The sequence below is a fragment of the Polistes fuscatus genome, unplaced genomic scaffold (genome assembly GCF_010416935.1).
Source record: "Polistes fuscatus isolate 324 unplaced genomic scaffold, CU_Pfus_HIC Scaffold12, whole genome shotgun sequence".
Lineage (NCBI taxonomy): Eukaryota > Metazoa > Arthropoda > Insecta > Hymenoptera > Vespidae > Polistes > Polistes fuscatus.
The window spans coordinates 3,952,921-3,978,536 of NW_025113020.1; the positions used below are offsets into that span (position 1 = coordinate 3,952,921).

At 29.6% G+C, this 25,616-nt stretch overlaps 3 protein-coding genes across 4 annotated transcripts; all 3 read left to right on the plus strand.

Annotated features, from left to right (window-relative positions):
• Positions 1-811: 811 nt before the first annotated feature.
• On the plus strand, positions 812-2,900 carry LOC122513240 (muscle-specific protein 20). The gene is made up of 4 exons (XM_043629505.1): positions 812-974; positions 1,851-2,062; positions 2,174-2,294; positions 2,658-2,900. Exons 1-4 carry the CDS (start codon positions 945-947, stop codon positions 2,847-2,849), a joined length of 555 nt encoding a protein of 184 aa, XP_043485440.1. The 5' UTR covers positions 812-944; the 3' UTR covers positions 2,850-2,900.
• A 2,312-nt stretch (positions 2,901-5,212) lies between these two features.
• On the plus strand, positions 5,213-12,220 carry LOC122513382 (acyl-CoA synthetase short-chain family member 3, mitochondrial). The gene is made up of 13 exons (XM_043629704.1): positions 5,213-5,289; positions 6,552-6,672; positions 7,823-7,988; positions 8,272-8,561; positions 8,632-8,728; positions 8,840-9,048; positions 9,123-9,351; positions 9,447-9,557; positions 9,633-9,832; positions 10,120-10,265; positions 10,927-11,149; positions 11,819-11,994; positions 12,074-12,220. The coding sequence occupies exons 2-13, from the start codon at positions 6,561-6,563 to the stop codon at positions 12,167-12,169; spliced, it is 2,055 nt and encodes a 684-aa protein (XP_043485639.1). The 5' UTR covers positions 5,213-5,289; positions 6,552-6,560; the 3' UTR covers positions 12,170-12,220.
• Positions 12,221-17,359: 5,139 nt separating this feature from the next.
• On the plus strand, positions 17,360-24,225 carry LOC122513143 (myosuppressin). Of its 2 annotated transcripts, XM_043629417.1 has the most exons (4): positions 17,360-17,474; positions 17,736-17,822; positions 22,885-23,086; positions 24,000-24,225. In XM_043629417.1, the coding sequence occupies exons 3-4, from the start codon at positions 22,891-22,893 to the stop codon at positions 24,092-24,094; spliced, it is 291 nt and encodes a 96-aa protein (XP_043485352.1). In that variant the 5' UTR covers positions 17,360-17,474; positions 17,736-17,822; positions 22,885-22,890; the 3' UTR covers positions 24,095-24,225. The 2 variants fall into 2 exon arrangements, with proteins under 2 accessions (XP_043485352.1, XP_043485351.1); XM_043629416.1 differs by lacking the exon at positions 17,360-17,474 and having other exon boundaries at positions 17,664-17,822.
• Positions 24,226-25,616: the final 1,391 nt, after the last annotated feature.

Genomic DNA, 25,616 nt, shown 5'->3' on the forward strand with positions numbered 1-25,616 from the left:
TTTTTTATTTTCTCACAATTGTTTGATCATTAAATGAATATATTATAACGAAATAAATAACACCCATAGATTATACCAATAATAATATATCAAATTTCAACCCTAACCTCATTTCTAAGATCATATTTTTCTACCAGTGTTTTTTTTATTTTCTCACAATTGTTTGATCATTAAATGAATATATTATAACGAAATAAATAACACCCATAGATTATACCAATAATAATATATCAAATTTCAACCCTAACCTCATTTCCAAGATCATAGTTTTCTTTCGATAAGAATTAAAACATCGTTAAAGAAGAAAACTCATGGATGATAAATTAGAAATTACGCAAGTATCCATACTGGTATCTTTCTAACATAGAAGATATAAGAATATCATCGTCATCATCGTTGATCCAGATTGTGTACCAGACGCGCGCTAACACAAATGTTACTATTAATAATCCAGAAATTCTGTAAGTTTCTACGAGAAGGTTTCACGTTTTTGGCCGAGAAGAAATCTTTGCGGAAAGTCTTTTAGAAGGATCGACTCATTCCACAAATGAATAAGCGTCTAATATTAGAGACAGAGTTTGAAAATCGTGGAAAACGAGAGAATCAACATCATCGGGATCGTAAGAACGGGATCAGTAAAAGCAACGGATATTAAAACTTGGTTTCCAAGCATCCACCCATTCCCCAAACCCTCCCCCGATCCCCCTTCCAAGAGGGGGGATCCTACACGCTTTTCGTTTATCTTCGTTTCTCAGTTTTACTGAAGGTAGTAGAAGAGGGGTTCGTATTAAAAGAGAATCACCACCCACTCCGGTTGGACAGATTCCTTCGTGGCGTGGGCTGCATCATCATCTATTGCGTGTTCAACAACCGCGGGTTTATATAAGAGGGACCGTCGATTTACCACGACAGTTCAGTATACTGAAAAGAAATATCACGCAAGGATGGCCCTAGAACGTCAAGTCCGCGCTAAGGTACTCTTAGTATTTCTTCTTATTCCGTCGGATAAAACAAAGTCAAGTAGAGAAGAAACGGGGAGAAAGAAAGAGAAAATAATATGTATTAAAGTTAACCACGAAATTGCTACTCCGATCGGGATGCAATAGTGAACATCGCGATAATCCTTAAAACATTAAGGAACGTGCCCCGAATCAACTCTTGGCTAAATGGAATAAAAAGATTCAATGGGGAATCTTTAGATCGATGTGTGTCACAGTTTACGTCAGATCATTTTCTTTTCTCTTTTTTTTTTTCACTTTCTTTCTCTTTCTTATCTTTTATATATACGTTACCGTTAAACTTGGGAAACCATTAACGTGAACATAACCTAACTAATCTGCAGATTAACCGATTTATCGTTTCGTTAACGTTACGGTATCGACAGTTTTACATATTTTACCTGAGTAATGTAAACATTAACTATTAAAGTTCAAAAGTTAGTCAATAATTGGACAGGGATAACTGGACAGGGTTTCGGAAATTGTGAAAATCAATTTGCCATGTAATTCGAAGTGTCAGCCATCTTTAGATTGGATTCATTGAATCCGAGGATAATTTTATCATACGTTTTTTGCTAATTCATTTCATTAATTGTAATAATATTTGAAAGCGTTTGAGATTGTTTCTATCATAGTTTCATTTTTGTTTTGTTTTGTTTTAATGAATTCTTTAGATATCGAAGAAAAAAATAGAAAAAAAAGAGTAGATAAACGTTTGCCGTTGTCCCATCTAAAATTTGATTTTAGATTGATTCGATTTGTAATTGAAAATAAAACGAAATTTTTCGAAACATTTGTAAAATAGAAGTGCATTTGAGTGAACATTTTGTTAAAAACTTTCTTTTCTATTAGATCGCAGCCAAACGTAATCCCGAACAAGAACGGGAAGCTCAGGAATGGATCGAGAGCGTTCTCGGGAAAAAATTTCCACCCGGCGAATTGTTCGAGGATGTTTTAAAGGACGGCCAAGTGCTTTGTCATTTGATGAACAAAATTTCACCTGGATCTGTCGCAAAGATCAACACTTCCGGTGGACAATTTAAAATGATGGAAAATATCAATCTGTGAGCATACGAGATCGTATAATTATTCAACAAAAAATTCATCTTGGAATAATAATTAATATCATATTTTTCGCTTTGATTTGTTTGTTTGTTATTTTTTTGAACCGATAGATTTCAGAAAGCACTGAAGGATTACGGTGTGGATGACGTTGATGTTTTCCAAACGGTCGATCTATGGGAGAAAAAAGATATAGCCCAAGTTATCACCACTTTATTTGCTCTTGGTCGTACGGTATGTTATTTTTATTATTAATTAAATTAATATTTTTAAATTAAATTAATTAATTATTTAATTATTAATTATTTAATTATTTATTATTTATTAATTATTAAAAAAAATTTATTAAAATTTAATTTTATTATAATTTAAATTTATGAAATTTATTAATTATTAATTATTTAATTATTATTTATTTAATTATTAATTATTTAATTAATTAATTAATATGTTTTATATATTTATATCTATTTAATATTTGAGATTTTTTTTTTTATTTATATATTTTATTATTATTTCTCTACTTCGTAAATATTAAATTTATCTATTCAACCGAAAAATTCATTAATATGTTTTTATATGTGTTTATATATGTAGACTTACAAACACCCAGAATGGAAGGGACCTTATCTAGGACCTAAACCATCAGAAGAATGCAAACGTGAATTTACGGAAGAACAATTGCGTGCCGGTGAATCTGTGATTGGTCTACAAGCCGGTTCCAACAAAGGTGCCACCCAATCTGGTCAAAGTATCGGTGCCACTCGTAAAATCCTCCTTGGAAAATAATTTGATTATTGTGAATTAGAATAAAACAGGAGGAGAACAACAAAAAAAAAAGAAAACACGTATTTGTATTTTATATTTATGTACATATGTATGTAATTATTGTATCTTTTTTTTAAACAGAGATATTAATTTATTCTTCATTATATAATTAACCGTGTCGTCAGTTTTTTGTTCTATTTATCACATCCTACCTGTTTCTTTTTTTTTATTACAATTGCGTTATTTCCTTAATTATTATCGAACAATTATATATTAAATAATTTATTAATAATAAATTAATAAATATATTAAATATATTACAATTATATATTAAATAATTTATTAATAATAAATTAATAAATTATTATTAAATATATATATATAAAAAGAACAAGAAATTTATTAATTGGTAAGTTATTGTCAAATGTGATGTTTTTTTTTTTTTATTAGAATTGCGTTATTTGCTTAATTATTATCGAACAATTATATATTAAATAATTTATTAATAATAAATTAATAAATTATTATTAAATATATATAAAAGGAAAAAAAAGAAGAAATTTATTAATTGGTAAGTTATTGTCAAATGTGATTCGTACAAATTTTAACGTTATATAAAATGTTCTTTTCACATACGTACAAGAACAACCTTTGCCTCCTTTCGTATCGCGGTCTAATACGATTATGTGGAATGAATCTGATAATTAAATCGATGACCCATAGATCAATATGCTAAAAGGAAACAGGTAGATCATGTGATCGCTAGTTTTACATATTCATTACGTTACAATCTTTAAAATAATAATCAGTTTCAACTGTGTAAGATCGTACAGTGTTGTTTTGACTTTTCATCGGCAAGTGTTGTTAGAAAGAAATATTTGAGTATAAATATTTTGTAGTTCTCATTTGTTTGTTTGTTCGTTTGTTCGTTTGTTTGCCCGCACTTTTCAAACTATCTATTGATTAAATATGTGCTTATTGTGTGCCGTTACAATGATTTAAAATTGTTCAATTTATTTTATTTTGTTTTAATCAAGGAATATATCAACGAAGGTGATTACGAACAGGTATATCCGAATCTAATTTAAAAAGTAATCGAAATTCACGGGGAAAAATAATACTAACTCATCCTAACCTCCCCCTCCTCCTCCTCCACCGATATTTCATTTAGATTCAATAATTAATTAATAATATTATAGATAAATTTTTGTTAATGTTACGTTAAAACAAAAACAAATTAATTGTATTGTAAGAAATAATTTTTATATTGTTTCTTGTTATATTTCTGAGGGTTTTATATTTTTTTTCAATATCAAAGTCGAAGATTTAACAGGTGTTGGAATATTGAAATGATCGAAAAACATTTGAAATTCTAAAATAAATGTCCTATTGTTAATCCGCGGATGTTTCTTTACGAATGTATTAAATTAATTTAAATGAAATTAAATTATATTGAATTTCAACGCGACTAAATTCATTTCGTGTAACTCATTTAATTTATTAACGCATTTTATATTTAACGTTAGGAGAAAATTAAGCATGAAAACGAAAAAGTATCGACGATTTGATATCAATTGAACGAGTTATTAATTTTGAACGAATTCCGAGAACAAATTCTGAATCTTTAATTAATTTTAACGTAAGATATATTATTACGAAGAAATGATATTTCGAAAGAATTTTCTTGAACTATGGCGAAACTAACTGTGCGAAAATATACGTGGAAAAACAAAAATAATCGCGTAAAAATATCGGCGAAATGATTAAAGAAAAAAAAAACAAAGAAGAAGAAGAAGAAGAAGAAGAAAATGAATAAAATTAAACGAAGACAATATTTATATTAATATAAAACAATATAGGGGAGCAAGTTAATATGTACAATTTTAGGTTATCCAATTTTCGTGACCAAAAAAAGAAATATGGATTCTTTTGATGGAAAACGAAGAATATTTTTGTACAATTTAACGATTTAACTAATTTTTCCTTTCTCTTTTTCTTTTTTTCTTTTTCCACAAATTCCAAATTCTCAAAATGATTTCTATAATTAGAATAGAATTATCTCGATTAATTATTTACAATCGCATTTGCGCATGATTTGTCAAATTTTAAGGTTAGGAAATATTCGCGAATAGCGATTAAGGTTCACCTTGTCGAGGAAAAAAAAGAAAAATAATGAAATTGGTTTTTTTACAATCGGCCAGTCAATCGTAATAATCATTTAATTGCTTGGCACACAAAAAAAAGTAATAAAAGCATAGATAAGATAAAAATGGATGGAAATTATCATAGATAAAATATTGTTTATACTTATATGTTTCTTTCAAAGGAAAAATTTTTGTAGAATCATACGTTATTGGTAAATAAGTCGTTTAGTTGGTCGCAATATTTGTTTGGAATAAGAACAAAATCGAGGATCAAATAAAAGCACAAAATCTTCATCGCGAGAATAAGATTTACGTTGGTGTGTGTTATTTGTTTCTTTTTATTTTCCAATTTACGTGTTCCGTGTTATTATTATTATTAACATAATTATATTCATAATTATTTAATACTACCAAAATAGTTTTTTTTTTAAACACTCATTTATTCATTAATTATTCATTAACATAATTATATTCATAATTATTTAATACTACCAAAATAGTTGTTTTTTTAAACACTTAACTGCATACAATTTTTATTTTTTGTTTTTTCGAAAGAATCATCCTAATTCATGTGATTAACCATACCTACAGTTGCTTGATTATAATGACAAATACAACAGGAGTATTAAATTCAAATATATATATACAATGTGTAAAGATAAAAAACGTGTATTCAACGATACGAATATTATAACATTGATTTTTTAACCATTCTTTTCTAAACCATTAAACTTCCACATTGCAATAGTGCAACTTCGTCCATAAAAGTTTGTTTTAATATCTCATTGTAAACAAAAGATATATTTAGGTTATACAATTTAGATTACTCATCCTAACTTCGTTTTCTACAGGGTGTCCGAGGATATTTCGTCTCGTAAAAACGTTGTTAACGTAATGTTTTACGTTGAAAAGATAAGAAAATAATAATTTACAAACATATAGGTTATGTTTAAAAGTTTTGTCATTTCTATAATTATCTGACAAATAAGGGGAAACGTATATATTAAAATCAAAATGATATATTTGATTACGTTTGATCATATCAATATGATTAATAATAGTTATGTTGATTGAAAATTGTAAAACTATAGAAAAAGTGTATAATAAATTTGACATCATCAGTATAGCGTGTCTCCGAACAAACAAATGTTCATAATGTCGCATACAATTTCATAATAAATATTAACAAATTAATATAAAAAATAAATAAATAAAATAAAAAAATCATATACATATAAAAAAAAAAATAAAAAATAAATAAAAAATATCGTATACGTCATATATGGATGAAAAAAAAAATTATATTTTATATACATACACTTTTCTCGATTGGCGTATATCCAAATGCGCAAAAAAAAAGAAAAAAGAAAAAGAGAGAGAGGGAAGGAAACAAAAGAAAAAAAAGAAGAAATAATTAGTATATTTCGAAATACGAAATTGATATTTGATACGTAGTAATGAATAGTAATTATATCGAAAATTTATTCTTTTCAAAAAAAATAGCTTAAAAACCAACTGCAATTACAACTGGTAATTACTGACCACAACGCTAAACGAGTTCCAACCACAATATTCGCAGGTCGAAAAGATGTCGCGCCAGATGACGAATTCCGATCTTTTGGATTCTAAAGCTGAGAACTTTGTTTTGAACGAGTCCGACATTACGAGAACACAAGTATCTAAGAAAATCGATGAAAAAGGTGAGTTAAATGGGTTTCAATTAAAATATCAATTGAGCTATATTTTTTTGTTGTTGTTTCTCTATTAATTAATTGACAAATAAATAATAAAAGGTGAGTTAAATGGGTTTCAATAAAAATTTCAATTGAGCTATATTTTTTTGTTGTTGTTTCTCTATTAATTAATTGACAAATAAAATATTGAACAAACGAAAAAAAAAAAATTATATAAAAAAGATTCGCTAAAAAATATAAATAATTGTAAATAATTAATAAATTTTATGTATTATAAATATATATATAAATATATAACTCGTAATATCTCGTAATTTCATTAGAACTAAATTATTCATTATTAATCATTATTTTATCGCTTACGTCATTTGCTATTCGTTGATACTTTTATCGTACGTTTAATACCGGTTTTTAAATGAATACATTCTAAACGAATATTAATGAAAGGAAAAAAGAAAAAAGAACAGAAAAAAAAGTACAAAAAAGAAAAAAATAGAAAATTAAAATCGTTTTTAAAAAATTGAATTAAATTTTATTTTATTATTTTATTATTATTATTTATTGAATTAATTGAATTAAAAAAAAAAAGAAAAAGGTATTTATAGAAAAAGAAAGAAAAATGTAAATAGATCTACACACATATATATATATATATATATATATATATATATATATATTTTGCCTAAATTCCACAAGTTGCACGTTGACGAGTTAGTCGTAGTTTTAGTTTTATTAAAGCAAAAGAATTGGGAGACAGCAAACGTAATAGACGATACACGAACAGAAACACGTAGGCGACTTATAAAAAAAAAGAAAAAAAAATAGGAGAAGGGTAGGGGTTGGGGCGAGAGGGTAAAGTAGAAAATTACTAGGAACTCTGTAACACCGAGTAATTTGACATGTATTATTCAAGAGGAGAGGTAAAAAAAATGCCGGTAAGTTGGCGTCTTTTACGTGACACTCTTAAATATTTATGAGCTACTGTCACATAACGCAAATTACAGAAGTCGAAGAGAGAGGTGCTTTAAAGCGTCGCCGACATGCGATTAGGAAAAATAAAATCAATTTTATAATCAATAGAATATTTCGTACGATGTTATTGATAATGATAACTCTCGTTTAAATTAGACAACCTTATATTAATTTTATATCATAGATTATATCCTCAATTCGAATCAACCGCAGTCACCTTTATACGAGGAAGCTTACAAAAGATCATTGGAAAATCCAGAAGAGTTTTGGGGGGAAGTAGGAAAATCGGTAGATTGGTTCAAACCTTGGACCAAAGTTCTCGATAATTCCAACGAACCATTTACCAAATGGTAAGTCATTATTATATATTTTATTCGTTAATTTTATTAAACGAACACGAATAAAATAACAATTTATTACCTTCGAGTTCAACGAGAGATCAATTTTCATCTAACGTGAATATTATTTCGATAAAATTTCTCGTTTTCGAAGTTTTTTTTTTTTTTTCGTTGGGCGCATATACGCGTCCAAAATTTTACGCAGGGCGCATATATGCGTCCAAAGTTTTACGATGGGCGCATATATGCGTCCAGAAAAATGATACGAACTCGAGGAAAATTTGTCGTTTGGTAGGTTCGTCGGAGGAGAGTTGAATGCTTGCTACAATGCCGTGGATCGTCACGTTGAAGCTGGTAATGGTGAAAAAACGGCGATCATTTATGATAGCCCACAAACATCTACCATTAGAAAAATAAGTTATAATGAATTATTGGAAAAGACATCGTTGCTGGCCGGTGCTTTAGCGGATATGGGTGTCGTTAAAGGCGATAAAGTTATCATTTATATGCCACTTATACCGGAAACTATAATTACCATTTTGGCTGTTACTAGACTTGGTGCTATCCATTCAATTGTTTTCGGAGGTAATACAAATTAGTTTACAACGAACATCGTCCTAAATTTCTCCTTTCTAATCTTCTTTTGTAAATTCAGGATTCGCTGCTAACGAATTGGCCAATAGGATAGATCACGCGGAACCAAAGGTCATCGTTATTGCCAGCTGTGGTCTTGAACCTCATAAGATTATTAAGTAATTTTCTTTGAATGTTAAATCAATTGAAAATGGCTTTTGGATAAAGGCTAATTTTTATATTGTAAATATCTTGATCGTTTGATCACCGTTAATTCACCGTTAATTCAGGTATACAACGATGCTGAACAATGCGCTGGAATTAATATCGGTGAAAGAACCGGAATGCATTATCTTTCAAAGGAGCAATGTTTGGACTTGTCCCCTCCGTCCTAATCAGTACGACTGGGAAAAAATTGTGAAAAGTGCGAAACCCCATCCCTGCGTTCCGGTAGAAGCTAACGATACTTTATATATATTATACACATCAGGGACAACAGGTATAAAAAGATATCGATTAAAATAATTGAAATTATATTAATTGACCACAATAAATATCTTTGATATTACGCAGATCGTCCAAAAGGAATTTTAAGACCTATCGGTGGTCACCTAGCAACTCTTTGCTGGTCAATGAAAACAATTTACGGGATGAATGAAAATTCGGTATGGTGGGCTGCTTCAGACATGGGTTGGGTTGTCGGACATTCTTACATTTGTTACGGTCCTTTGGTTTTCGGTGCTACCAGTGTTATGTACGAAGGAAAACCTGACAGAACGCCAGACTCTACCCAATACTTTAGGTCAAGAAAAATATTCAACAATAGTATCGTAATAATCGGTAATCAATTTTCATCTCTATTAACTGATAATAAATATTTGTTTTATTTAATTACAGATTAATAGACGAGCATAAAGTAAACGCATTATTCTGCGTGCCAACGGTATTACGAGTTTTGAAACATGCCGATCCTCATTGTATCCTGGGTAAAAAATACTCTACGAAATCGTAAGTAAGATAATTATAATATTAAAAAATGATTGATTCGTTTATCAATTACGTACAATCAATTGATCGATTTAGATTGCAGACGATATTCGTGGCAGGTGAATATTGCGATTACGAAACGAAATTGTGGGCGGAAAGCATATTCAATGTTCCGGTAATAAATCATTGGTGGCAATCGGAAACGGGACACCCGATAACTGCTTTGTGTCTTGGATACGGTGTCGATTGTTATTTGCCAAAGTTTAGCACGGGTCGACCAGTTCCTGGCTATCAAGGTAAATTACAAAACCAATAAGAATTCCTTGTAAACGTTTACGAGTGAGGTTATGTTGGTTATTCTTTAAAAAGAGGTTATGTTGTTTTGTTCGTTAAGAGGTTATGTTAAATTTTCTATTTTTCGCGTTTACGCGAGGATCACTCTGATAAAAGAAAAATAAAACTATAACCAAGCAAGCAACTACATTGTCGTTTGCAGTTTGAAAGTCTCCAACATTTCCCAGAAGTGTTATAAACACGTTCTCGATGTCCGAGAATGACGTGTCTTAGACATTTTCTTTTACAGTCGAGATATTCCGCAAAGATGGGAGCAAAGCGGCAATACGTGAACTCGGTAGGATCGTTATAAAGTTACCTTTGCCACCTGGTTGCTTGTCGACCCTCTATCTGGCCGACGAGAGGTTCAAGGAAGTTTACTTCTCAACTTATTCGGTTAGCCTATCATAGTTATTTACTATTTATACAAGTGTCCCTGAATTTTACTCGTATTCACGTGAATAAGTTAACAAGACAATATATTGGAAATAAAAACTTATATAAAATATAGAAATACATATTATAAGAAGAAAATTATGATGACGTTTGGAAAAAAAACAAAAGTTCATTTCATTCGTTTTCATTATATTGTTCATTTAATTAAAAACGATCAAGCTTTCCTTTTTAATTGTCACATTTATCGTACGAAATTATTTGAAATTTCTTTTATCAAGTTCAAATTACGATATAAATAATAAATCTAAAAAAAAGTATGATAAAACAAAAAGAATTAATTGAGTATTGAATAATATTTCGTCTAGATATTAAATAAAATATTACCCACAAAATCTTTGGTATTAAAATAGTAGTCAAAAAAAATGTACACGCTTGTGACTTATTATAATTTCTAGCAAAATGCATCCATCTAGGTAAATGCAGCGTGTAAAAATAATGTTTTAATTTAGGCGTATAAAAAAGAAGAAGAAAAAGGAAGAAAAAAAAAAAGAAATTCCTCTCGCGTAAATTCAGGGACAGCATTTATTTTAAAAGCTTGCCTTTTTTTATTATTATTATTATTATTATTTTGATGCTTTATTATAACACTTATTATTTATAGGGATATTACGATACAATGGATGCCGGTTACATAGACGAATACGGTTACGTTTATGTAACTTCTCGCGACGATGACATAATCAACGTTGCAGGACATCGTTTATCGACCTCCGCTCTTGAAGACATCATTTTAGCGCATCCTGACGTAGCTGATGCCGCAGTAGTTGGTGTTCCAGATCTTACTAAAGGCGAAGTCCCACTTTGCCTTTACGTCAAGCATCGAGGTTTTTAACTTATTGCATATTTCATCTACCCATCTATTTTTATGTATTTCCTTTATCTCAAACTGACGTGACGTTAAATCATTTTTCTTACTTCAAAGAATCCGATTCGTGACGTTAACGTTTGATTCCAAATTATTATCACGTGTCTGACTCGTAATATTAACGTATAACGTGTGTGACTCGTGATATTAACGTATAACGTGTGTGACTCGTGATATTAACGTATCACGTGTGTCCGACTAGTGAATTTCGTTGAACAAAATGGCGTACGTCAACGTTTATCGAAATGAATGAACTTTAAAAATAAATTCGTATTTTTTCAGACACAACCACGAAAGATGAAATAATCGACGAAGAATTGATAAGCATCGAGGTTTTTAACTTATTGCATATTTCATCTACCCATCTATTTCTCAATGTATTTCCTTTATCTCAAACTGACGTGACGTTAAATCATTTTTCTTACTTCAAAGAATCCGATTCGTGACGTTAACGTTTGATTCCAAATTATTATCACGTGTCTGACTCGTAATATTAACGTATAACGTGTGTGACTCGTGATATTAACGTATCACGTGTGTCTGACTAGTGAATTTCGTTGAACAAAATGGCGTACGTCAACGTTTATCGAAATGAATGAACTTTAAAAATAAATTCGTATTTTTTCAGACACAACCACGAAAGATGAAATAATCGACGAAGAATTGATACTTAATATTAGACAATTAATTGGTCCAATCGCGTCATTTAGGCTCGTTGGTGCGGTTAAAAATTTACCCAGAACACGTTCCGGTAAAATTATGCGCAAATCCATTGCCAAATTGGCACGTTCTGAACAAGTTAAGGTAATTTGAAAATAAAGAGTGACAAAGAGAGAGAGAGAGAGGGATCAAAGTTTTCAAACCTAACGAATCTTTTTTTCAGATACCTGGCACGATCGAGGATCCATCAGTGTTCCATGATATAAAAACGGTTCTACAAAAGTTAGGTTATGCCGATCAAGCGCCAGATCCGGAATGACGTCATTACCAATAGATACGCATAAATTTATTTTTGATTTTCGATTATTTTTATACATATCATACATATATGTACCTATATAAACATATAAGTATATATATATAATTCAAGGATTGTTTTTATTTATTTTTTTTTGTTCTTTTTTTTTTAACTATATTATCTAATCTTTAGCTTATACAACAACGAAGAATCAAACATATTTGATCAAGAATATTGTTAGTGTTATTCTTACATTCCATTATGAAAGTACAACGATAACGCATTTACATATGTAAATATAATTATATTGTTGTTTAATTGTAAAACTATTATTATGTGATGATCATTTTATTGTAAAACGATCGTTTCAACGCAACGATTTATTTTTGATAAATAATATGTATATGTATGCGTATATATATACATATTACATATTTTATATATTCTTATTATTGGCAAATAAAAAAGGAAAATCAAAGAAGAAACAAAAATTCAATAAAATTTGATTGAAATAAATTTGCCAATTTCTTTTTTTAACCGATTTATTTTAAATAAACTTTTCATTGTAATATGAACACACACACACACGCATACACGAGTTGTGTAAATATATTATTATTATTATTGTTATTATTATTATTATTAGAAAGAAAAAGCTCTGTTTATGCCACATTAAGAAGGAAACGTATAAATGTTCCGGAGGCGTTTCTTAATCCTGTTTGGTATTCAATTAAATTCACATTTAAAATCTAAGACGATCTGGAAACCATGAACTTTTCTTCCTACGAATTGTCTGAATACTATACGTCAAATACATATATATATTTACGCGTGTATCTTTGTGTACGTCCGCGCACACGTGTTCATGGCACGTAAATTCATTTTCATCGGATTCCCAGCGTGAAATTCGCTGCCAACGCTTACCTCGACGTAACAGGTGACAGGTGTGAGTTGCATCTTAGCATCTTTTCGAGATTCTTTCTTATTGCCAAGAGCAAAACACGACGCGAAACGCGTTACCTATTATTTCCATCCAACGAGAGAGAAATTACTCACAGATGGTTACACGATATTCCTATTCTCATAATTGTTATTTTCCTCGTTGCTGTTCTATTTCGTTTCGTTTACAAAATTAAATCATTCAAATGGAATTTTTTCGAAAGGAAACTAAGTCAATCATCATCATCATCATCATCAAACAGCCTGTCTTATCCGTTGTTTAACATAAATCTATTTTAACAAATCCTATTGTATTAGATTTTAGGTGTCAAAAGATATTAACAATTAACCTCTAGGCCCTACAACATCGTGTGAGACTCGTGACAAGAAAAATTGGCCAAAGATAAACGTCACGTGTGAGACACGTGGTAAGAAAAATTGACCAATGATGAATATCACGTGTGAGACACGTGGTAAGAAAAATTGACCAAAGATGAATATCACGTGTGAGACTCGTGGCAAGAAAAATTGAACATAAACGAGAATCACAGACCTTGAACAAAGCATACTTATCCAAATCGTGAAATCAAAACGTAGGACGATAAATTAATCTACCGTTCGATCATATTTTTGTTAGTTCAACAACCAATCTCCCATATATTTTATTACATTTTTCTATCACGAGTTAAGAATATAAAAAAGAGTCGTAATCATTTTTCCTAACAAATCTATGAGAGAAAAATATAAGGGAGAGATAAATAAACACTGTGTATATAGGTAGATAAGTAAACAGGTTCCTTTCCTCCTTTTCTTTAACGCATTTAACGAATACAAATCCGCGATTTAATTACCTCGAGCTTGTATCATCCCCGTGCGACGATGGATGAACGGACGGACGGACGGACGGACGGATTGATGAATGGATGGATGTAACGACTAGCGTTAATTAATTCTCGAGTGTCGGCTACACGGAATACTTACGTTCTCGTGTTTCGAATTTTCGAGAAAAAATGCTTACCCACTTTGCCCAACCAACTAACTGTCTTACAAAATGTCTCCCCTAAACGACTTTCTATGTTAAACTATAAACGATAACGATTGTATGTGAACCATAATTATTAAAAGTTATCTCTAATGTGAGAACAATTTAAATTAACTAAATATAATTAGTTTATAACGTTACATTATTTTTTAACTGAATTCATTCAATATAATTGTTTTTGTTATTTTAATATTATTTTATATTTGTTTAACGTTAGAATGTAATCCTTTAAATATCTTCAAATATATTATACGACTTAGGCTACTTACAAAACTTATAATCGTAATTATGAATATTATTTATGTGAAAATTAAAAGAAAACGAATTAATCGTTTAATTTACTTTATATTATTTTCAATGAAATTATATTCAATATAATTTTATACGTTATATTGTGTTTGTTTATTTTAATATTATTTTATATATTTATTTTAGCGTTAAAATGTTCATTATTTTTCAATATTTCGAAACGAAAGATATATATATATATAACCTATAATTGAATTATCATAATTATAAGATTGTATATTATTACTGTATTAAATAAAATCTTATAAATATTGTGGTGAAAAAATATCAAATCGATTTAATTCAAGATGAAAAATTCAAATATTATATACACACGAAGTAGCATTGCATTAACACGTTATATTTGTGAATCACGTAAATCCTCCGTCGGGACGGTAGATTTGACTAACGTCACGGAGACGATATTATTCGATGTTACTTCTTTTATCGGAAAAAAAAAATAAATTCGAAGAAAAATTGACGAACAATCTTTAAGATTTAATTACGTCAGAATATTATCTATAATCATTGATCACTATTATTATTAACAATTATAATTTAAAAAGAAAAATATTTATTTAAAAAAAAGAAAAAAAAAACACGCGTGCAAAACTAACCCTACTAATTGATGATGGTGGATTAAAGTTACGTACGAAATTTTGATTCGATGATATTTTCTTCGTTAAATGCGTTATTAAAAATATATAAAGATAAGATTAAATATATATATATTTCTATATAAAACGGAGGAAAATTGGTAAAAAGATAAGAATCTAGATAATACATGGGAATGATCAGCCGTTGCAGCAAACAGTTATGCGTATCAATGACGTTACGTATTTCTAGGAAGGGTATTAACGAAAAGATATTAATTTTTTCTACGGATGATTTATACTCAAATTCGAATGACCGCTCGTATATCATTGACGAAGAAGGTTCCATTTATTAAACGACGAAAAGCCCTTATTCGATCCTACACGTCCTTCTATTCGTTTGTAAAAGATCTTACGCGTGTGAAACTATAGGGTAAGTCAAAAGTATTAATGTATTAAAACAACGTTGTTCAATTTTTTATTTCTTAATACGTAGATCATTTTTTTCTTTTGCAAATATTATATTTACCAAAGATTGATATGTAAAAAATCCAAAAAATTCACCCTAGGTTATTAAAAATTGTTTAAATATATTCATAAATTTATTGATAACCGATGAAACGTTTAAAGATAATCTTCTTAAGATTTGTAGAATGCCTGATAAATAATAAATGAAACAATAAATTATTATTAATAAACATTTGTTTAAACATTAATTAATTCGTTGACAATTAATCAGACGTTTAACACAGATTTTCGTCTATTTCTCAACGTCAACGCGAGGGATAAAAATTCAAGTAATACTTCGTGAAAAAAAAACACACACACACTCATAATTAAATAAACAATTAGTTTAAATGTAAAATAAATCGATTATTTGCGAGAAAAAATTCGCTATTGATTCGATAACAAACGTAATAGAAAACGATGTGGGGGAAATAAAATTCGATATGTTTAAAAAAAAACGATAAATAATATAATTAATAATAAATAATTATTAAAAATTATAATTTAAAATCTACGATTAATATTAAAACGAATAATATTCTTACGTGACACGTTTCGAATCCGACTTGTGTACACTACGACGGCCGAACTGTAACTGTTGCAAATGTTTACATGCGTATCAAAGAAAAATGTAAACATACTCTTACAGAAATATTGATTAACATAGTTCGTTCTTGTAAAAAGATCGATAACCGTTTCCGAAATTTGTTTTCTTTTTTCTCCACGCGTTTTACGAACGAATTTATTCCATTTTAAGATGAAATTTGTTATATTTTTCTTTTTAAAATTTATTATTAATTGAAAAAAGTATTGACTGAAAAAAAAATATGTTTCCTTCGATAAAGAACGAACGAATGATTCATTTTTTTCAACGACTTTGATATGCTACTTTACGAGAAAAAAAATGAACTTATTTAAAATCTTTGAAGTGTTGACGAACAAATTTCATCGAAAAACAAACGAACATCGTTGAACGATATTCCCCATTGAATTTACTGCTCGACGTTTAATTAGAATCTTACCTAATTCTATTTTAATATAAAATACGATAAAAAAACCTACCGAGAAATATATCTGTAATTACTTTAACGACACCAGAGATAATAAATACGCGATTCGAAAGCGTAAAAAAACAATACCATCGTACAAACACCATGGCTCATCGATTATTATTTTATTAATTGATAGCACACCATGGGATTCGTTAAACTGTCCTACAAATTAACCGGTCCTTTTAACCGATCGTAAAAATAAATTACGAAAAATATGACAAAAAATGTCACATTTTCATCTTTCTTTTCTCCCCAATCCCACCCCCCCTCATCCTTAGTGACAAAACATCCTTCAATCTTCATTATCAAATTTTCCTTGTGTCCCCCTATTCGAGTACCTACAAAAATATTAAAATGAAGAATAAAAAAGCCGAAAAAAAATTATCATTCATCGTACTAAAATCCAATCATAAACATTTCATACTTGCATGTTCTTGTTTTTTGTTTTACTTTTACGTATCTCTGATCGCGTTAATTGACTTCTTCTTCTTCTTCTTCTAAACCCCCAGCCCAACCCACCCCCACCACTCCCAACACCTATTCCAACCGCGTATGAGAAATTAAAATAAAATTTGTAAAAGAAATGAAAGAAAAAAATAATGTCAAAGAAGATAGGAAGGTTAACGTAAGTAACGTAAAAGAATAAGATGAAGGTAGGGGTTGGGGGTGGAAGGGGTGGAAGACACATGCGTATGGGAACTACTTATTTCTCTGTCGTCCTATGGAACAACGCGCATGGCAGTCAGGATCGTGCGTATTTAAGGGCTGTTGCTTCAGGATACTCGCCACTATCACTGCAATCATCGACTACTCGAGGAGTTACTTGATATATATATATATATTTATATATATATATATATATATATATAACAACAGGATAAATAAATTGTCTCGAAAATCTTAACGTAAAAATATACACATACATATATATACTTATATATTTTACAAAATCTTCTTTTCATCGTTGAACTATTTCATTTTGTGCATTATTCGCGTATTTTATTCAATTATTTTACTTGATTTATAAATAACTTAAATTGTTTGAATTCTATTTACGAATATAAATATATATATATATATAGATTTGTCTATCTTTTTATTTGTCCTTTTTTTTGTTGGGGACGTCAATTTTTCAATTCTCCGAACGAAAATAATAAAACAAAAAGGAATCCCGTGCTTTTTCGCATCGTCGTGTGCGAATCCTCCTCCGACAACAGCCTGTTGCGCATCTCTTTTTGCATCGAAACAAAGGGGTGAGTTTATACGACGAAAATATTCTTATATTCGATTTCATTTTGTATTCTTGCTATTTCTTTTCTTTTCTTTTCTTTTATTTGATTTTCTTGATTTCATTCTTCAATTTTCCCCTTCCACTTACGTGTGCATGCGTATCACGTGACGTCAATTTATCGGCTAACCTCAAATTCAATTTGTCGATCTAGATCGTGACTTTGAATATTTTTTTCTTCTCTCTTCGTTATGAAATTTATTGAAATGAATTTGTTCTTTTCAAATATATTATTGAATTTGAAATAAAATATTTACAACGTGTTTTTGATATCGTTTTATATTGTTTAATGTATACTTTTGTCGAACGATATTTAATATAGATGGAAAATTTTTAACTGGGGTAACGTTATTGTCAAAATTTTCAAATTATTTACATTATTTTTCTTATTGTATTTTCTATTCGAAATATACTTTAAGAAACTTTTCAAAATTTAAATGTCAATATCCTTAAAAATATATGATTTTCAAGATTTATGAGCTTTCGTGTGTCAAACACGATATAACTGTAATCATTTTTAATAAACTGTATAATTTTCTATAAACGTATAAACTGTAATCATTTTCTCGTTAATAATTTAAATCGAAATTAAAATGATATTTTGTAAATTGAATTTCCGAAAGAAAATACGTCGGATCTGTTTCTTTTACGAGTTTAATTTCTTCTTTTTTATTTACCATTGATTTTATATTTCCAATATTTAGCGAGAAACAAAAGAATATTATTATTATTTGTTTTTTTCAATCTACGTTATTTTTATAATAACACGATTGAATAAAAAGAAAAGAAAATTGTCATACGTTGTCCTTTTTTTCTTTTTTTTTTTCAACAATTTACATAAATGTTACCCCTTAAGACAATTTTGTTGATTATTTATAGTCAATGAGAATCTTCCGTGATTAAAAATAAAGCAACGGGTTATCGTTCAATTAGAAATCTACGATCGAAGCGAGAGTATAATTAAATAATAAAAAAAAAAAAAGAAAGATAAAGAACGGTGTTGACCGAAGGTTCTCGTGGGATATAAACCCAACGATTCCTTTCGAATCTCGACGCAACAGGTATTCCGTATATCGTTCGAAAAGATACTTTAAACGCGATAAATTATATTTACGATTGAAAAATAAAATATAACAATTTCTTACTGACAGAAAATAAACTTAAGAAAAGAAAAAAATTAACGCATTACTTTAGAAAACAATTACGATATTTTTTATCCAAAATTTATTATTTCTAAGTGTTCATATTTCAAAAAAGTACGTTAATATAACGGTAATAGTATATATAAATATAATATATAATTTAAATAATATCAATTATATATACATTCTTTTTTTCTTTCCTATTTTATATCGTTTCTCAAAAGTATAAGTATGGGGTAAAAAAAAAAAAAGAAAAAAAGAAAATAATCTCATTCGTGGAATATTCAAGCAGAGCGGATAAAAACAAAGAAGACATTAAATTCACTTACTAGTTATTGTGAGTTGGCGTAAAGTTCTGTCTTGGCGCGTCCAAGCCGGAGATTTCACTTTGATTTCTAATATCCGTCCTAGAAGCTAAATGGAAATTACAAATTTTTAATGAGAAAGTTCGCAGTATCGAAGAAACGCGACTATCATCGGTCGTCTGCCATTTTCAAATAACTCAACCTAACCTGAATGCGAATTATATATTTTACTGTAATAAAGGGTACTTAAAGTACGGTTAAAGTACAATGTTTAACGTATAATCCTAAAAATAAGAAAAAAAAAAAGGGAAAGAAATCTACTCAAACTTTATCCTCAATGCAGTAATTCTTTGTGCAATCATGGCGCTTAAGTAACTTTCGAATTAACGAAGTTACACCAAATTACAAAACAGTTCGAAGATTAAAGAGGAACGTTGGACAAAGGAAAAAAGAAGAAAAAAAAAGAAAAAAGAGACGAGTTTCAAAGACGATAATATACTTGTTTAACGTTACGAACATTAACTATAGCAAATTATTTCATTCCGCGTTCTAGATATCGAACCTAACCTCAAATATAATCAAATATAATCAAATATATCAAATTCCCATCGTTTTTTTGGCATTTCGTGATACGCGTATCGTAACGAATGTTAATAAAAGAAAGAGAGAAATATTTCAAAAACCTTTTTCCATGTATATCGCAGATGGGTATCGATAAATCTCTAGGAAATGGGTTAATAAAAAAAATCTATACATATGAAACAAACATTTGATCGAAAGAGGTCCCTCGAAATCGTAAAAAAAATTTCAAATTCCATCGAAATAAAATAAATCTAGCGACGTAAAGAGAAAGAGAAAGAGAGAAAGATAGAAAGATAGAAAGAGAGAGAGGGAGAGAGAGAAAAGATTTTCTTTCCTTGTTCCTTGTTATCGCGAATGAATTTGTTATTAGCAAGAGAGGTGAAAAAAGGAAAAAAGAAAAAAAATAAAGGAAAAAAAAAGAAAAGATAATTCACCTTTCCGCTAGATAGGATGTTATTCGGTATTTCGGTAGATAGATAGATAGGTGTGGGGGGGGGGTGGAATGAAAGGTAAAGAAGAATTCGTAAGAGAAATGATATAACTTTCTTAGGAAAGGTAATAAAAAAAAAAAAAAAAAAAAACAAAAAAAAACAAAAATCTTCCTCGGTTGTAGCTTCGGTGTCACAGGTGTGTGTGTGTGTGTCACTGGGGGAAACGTGAGCGAGTAAAAGTCTAATTGCGGTTGGACGATTAAAGGGGGAGAACTCGGCAATAGAGTGGTGCAATAACTCGTGTAAAGATTTCCTAGACGATTTTCGTCCAGGATTGAGATAAAAGGGTAATTGAGAAGAAGGTAAATGTGAAAGTAGTCCTATCGGTGTATAAACAATTAACCAACCCCCCCCTCCTTCCCTCCCTCCAGTCGTATAACGTTTCCTTATTGTTTTAATCATTTTCTTTTTCTATCATATTATTTTTCTCTCTTTGCAATCTAACATTTCTAATTGAATACTAATTAAACTGTCTGTGTGTGTGTGTGTGTGTCTCTATCTATCTAATGTTACGTACTATGCGCGAATAGAATTGATCGAGTTCTTGGAATATATTCATGTTGGAAACCTAACTCCGTCTTGTGACTATTTCAAAACGCTATGAATTCAAACCACCTGTTACGTTTACGTGTCTCAAAGCCATCCATCTATCTACCTACCTACCTACCTACCTACCTGTCTAGGAAATAACCGCTTTTAAATTCTTACCTTTATCGATAATTTCAATTCTTAAATTATTTGAACCACCCTGTAACCAACCCCGACAATCATACGAACGTTAGGATAACGTATGTGATTTTTTTTCTTTCACTTTAACACAAATTATTACGTTTTACGCGTTATCCTATATCATTTTATTATCGAGTTAAGAAGGATTTGATTTTTAACTAATCGTAAATACAACAAATATTGTTATTGTTTAAAAAAGTAAATTTTATAATTTAAAAAAGTATCATCAAACCTTTGATATATCATTTAGTTTAGACGAAATTTCTTCCCCAAATGGTTGTTTGCTGTTGTTCGGTTCAAAATTAGTATCATAATTAGTGCGACACGTGGTATTCGTATTCGATCCGAAATTGTTATCACGAATGTGACACGTCGAAGTACGGCAAGGTATTAAATAATTCTTTTCGCGTAGAAATATTCGTATTACATCATTCCTCGAATTATCATACTGAAAAGATGATAGAAAAAAAAAAATAGAAAAAAAGAAGGGAAAAAAAGTATACCGCTAGATAATTTAAGTATAAGGTTATAAGGTTATATTGGAAAGCCCACGTTTTCGCGATTTTATTGGTCGTGCAAAGTGAAGGACAAGAAAAAGTATCGGGAAATCCTAGCACGTGCACATTTCACACTACTCGTGTCTGTAAAGGATTATCGAATTTGACTGTAAGATCGCATTCGGATCAACTACGGTTTATTTACTCGACATTTTATCCAATCATTTTCTTTCCTTTTCCTTCCCTTGCCCTTATTCACGTTCCGTTCTTTGTAATGGAACACCCTTCTTCTTCTTCTTCTTCTTCTTCTTCTAATACGATATCCACATCGTATCTCGTGTCATACTGACCGAACATAACCTCTTTCAAACTTCAAACTATTTCTAAACGATTTTCAAATGAAACGAATTTTAATAAAAATCAGATTACTGACAACACACACGCACACATGCACACACATGCAGACGGAAGCTCGAGAAATAAAATCCGATTGCTTTTATTGGCTTTTAGTTGTTGTCTTTTGTTTTTGTTTTTCTTTTTCTTTACCAAGTTAATCTTCTTTCATCTCGATTTTATCTCGTCGCGATAAATAATGACATTTATAAACAATATACAAGAGAAAGAAATGTTTATGATTCTTATCCTAAATAAAAATAATAATTACAAATTTTAAATTGACAATATCAGATATATTTTCATCGTAACAATGACGTACCTTTTGTTTACTTTTTTCTTCTTCTTCTTTTTATTATTATTATTATTAATAATTTCTATGTAGATTTTTTAATGCGAAATTTAAGATAAAATGTTCAGTACGAGTGAATACGAGAAATACGATTTAAGTGAATTGACACGATGCCAAAAATATATACCTGGCATCGATTTCGCGATGCATAGAAATTTTTGGATCAAGGGCTAACTTTCTAAAGATGAACTTCGATTATTTATATAATCTTTACTAAAATCTTATTATAACTATTGCGTTGATTAAACGAAAACTAATGTATCCAAAGATATCACGGTTCGAAGCTGAATTCAATTTTTGGACAAATTACAAGTTACGGGTGGCCCATATTTTTTGTCCTCTGATAGCCACGACAACTCGATCAAAAAATCTTTCGCAAAGAAATATTTTCTATTCGATACAAAATTCTGAATTCTTCCGATCTTTAGCTGGATCATAATATATCTTCGGATACTTTGATAATTGAACGAAAAAATACTCAACCATCTTTAATTTTCAAACCTCTTGTTTCAATTCGTTTTGAATTTTTTGTTCAGGTAATCATGAACTCGATGTTAACGATCGTCGTGTCCCTGGCAGCCGTCTCGATTTTATTTGGAGAAATTTTTGCCATGCCCCCGGCCCAATGTAGTCCAGGTTTACTCGATGAAGTACCACCCAGGGTACGAAAAATTTGTGCTGCTCTTTCGACCATATATCAACTTAGCTCAGCGATGGAAAGTTACGTCAACGACAAAGGTAATTCATATTTATCTATATTTACCCATAGGATTCATGGGAATGAATCCCAATGGTAATTTAAAACGAATTTCAACGTGTTTTGACAAGTAAAACAAAATCTATAGGTTACCGTGAAAGTCCGAAATTGGATAACGTCAAGATTCAAATGCTAGCTTGGTACATGTTCGAAATATTCATTTATTAATATTATTTATTAATAAATTCAAATATTCGGTCTTTCACCGATCGTATTTGGTATCTGTCGACATTTCACCATGTGAATCTTAACATTCTCCAAGTTCGATCTTTCACGACAACACATACACAAAAAATGTGGTATATATATACACATAGAAATAATATTAATATAAAATATAATAACGTCAGGTTACCAGTGACGACCCCCTTCCCCAATTCTCACTGACAAATTTAGCGACGGTCACCGGTGACCACTGTGGCATTAAACGTGTTAAAGAAATGAAGATCCTATCAGATAATTCTATCATTTCTTTTTTATTGTATGAAGGTATTCTAAAGTACGCTAATTCGATCAGAAAAAAAGAAAAAGTAAGGAAAAAACAAATCAAGATCAAATCGTCTAACAATCCAACGAAACAAAAATGCTCGACCTTTTATTTTGTTCTTCTTTTCTTCAACCTAAAGATCACATAATCACGCGTATACTAAGGTTAATACCGCGTGTAACTACGATTGAGAATAATTATACCCTAAAGCAATACGTTCTTCGTTGATCATTGTTTCGTTTTCTTTTAATTGGATAATGATCTCGATTGTCCAATCAAAAAAAAGAGAAAAAAGTAAGAAAAAAGAAAAAAACTAACCTAAAAGTAAAAAGTAAAAATGAAAAATGAAATGTAAGTCTTAATAATGAAATAAGATAAAAGTTAATGTTACATAATTGACGATAAAGTTTCAGTACTTCAAGAAAACAACCCGTTGCCAGGGAGCGGTGTCAAAAGACAAGACGTTGATCATGTTTTTTTACGCTTTGGAAGACGACGCTAACCTCAATCAACGAAGCTACTACTATTAAAACGATTCAATGTAAATCTTCTGTCCTATCACCTGTGAAATGCTATTATCGTTATCCAATTATGAAAAAATAATAAAAATAAAATCTAACCTTTTGGTCTCTATGTTGCATCTAATTAGATTTATAAATTTCTTAAAGGGATAACACCGCCTATGTAAATCGTTGAAAAAGAAAAAGAAAAAAAAACACACCAAGACAATATATTGGAATTAAATATTTGATTTCCTTTTTACCGAATCGTATTATTGTAATATCTTTATTGAGTATTTAAAAGAAAAAAAAATGTCCACCGCGTAACGTATTTTTTTCGTAAGACTTTCCGTTCAGGCCACGTGGGACGTATATGTGCCACGGTTCTTACTGTTATCGAATAAAAACTTCTCTCTTTTTTTGTTTTCTTTTTTCACTTACGTCTTATTATTTCTCAATAAATCGTAATTAACAAGAAATGGATATAGTTTTTAATATACATTTAAGCAATAATTTTAATTGTTAATAAAAATTATATTAGCAAACGCATGATCGAACATATTTATCGTTTCGCTAAATATTGGAAATAAAATCGATCGATTATAAATGAAAATGAAATTTAACTTACAAAAACAAAGATCCAACTTATTTATTATCAAAATTTAATTTTTCAAAAATATTGTTCAAATTTTAGATTAATTAATGTAAAAATGATTGTAATTATATTTACTTGCCAATTTGTTAAATATAATTTTGAGATAAACGTGTGTTTGCAGTTTTAATTAATATTATGTATATATTATTGACCATAACCTATAAAAATTTGGAAAATGATCGATTTTTGATTATTCCGTTAATGGCATTTGATTTTTGAAACTTACAAAATAATTAATTTTAAAAGAACATATCAACATATTTGTTTTTTTGGACAATTTACATTAATATTATCCCCATAAACAAATTCTTTTATATTTATAATAACATATAAATATATCGTGCAAGCATCTTTATTGTCATTTACTTAACTTTTTCCTACTTTACCATACTCACGTAATTCTAATTGCATCTTTCGTCACACCAATCCCCCCACCACCACCACATCCCATCCCATAACCCCCACCCTACTCCCCTTCCTCCATATTCATTGATCTTTTTAAGCAGTTAGTTACGATCGTTAAATCTTCAGCTTCAACTTTTGTCTGTCATTTATATAAGAATCTTTCTTTAGTAATAAACCTATTAAACATTTCTCGGCATCTCTTAAGCTACCCCAAAAATCGTGAGAAAAATACTCACGAAATGTATCCGTCAATGTCGAACTAATGGAAAAAAAAAGAGAAGAAGAAGAAAAAAAAGAAAAAAAATGCATTAGAGAACAAATTCGTTTCAATTTTCGTTACTCCGTGAGTAGAATATAATTTCCTTCCTTCTTTCGAGAGGAATAATAATAAGAATATCTTCAATTTTCAAAGTGAACAAATCATTTTTTTTTTACGAAATCGCAATTTTAACCTTTATTAATAC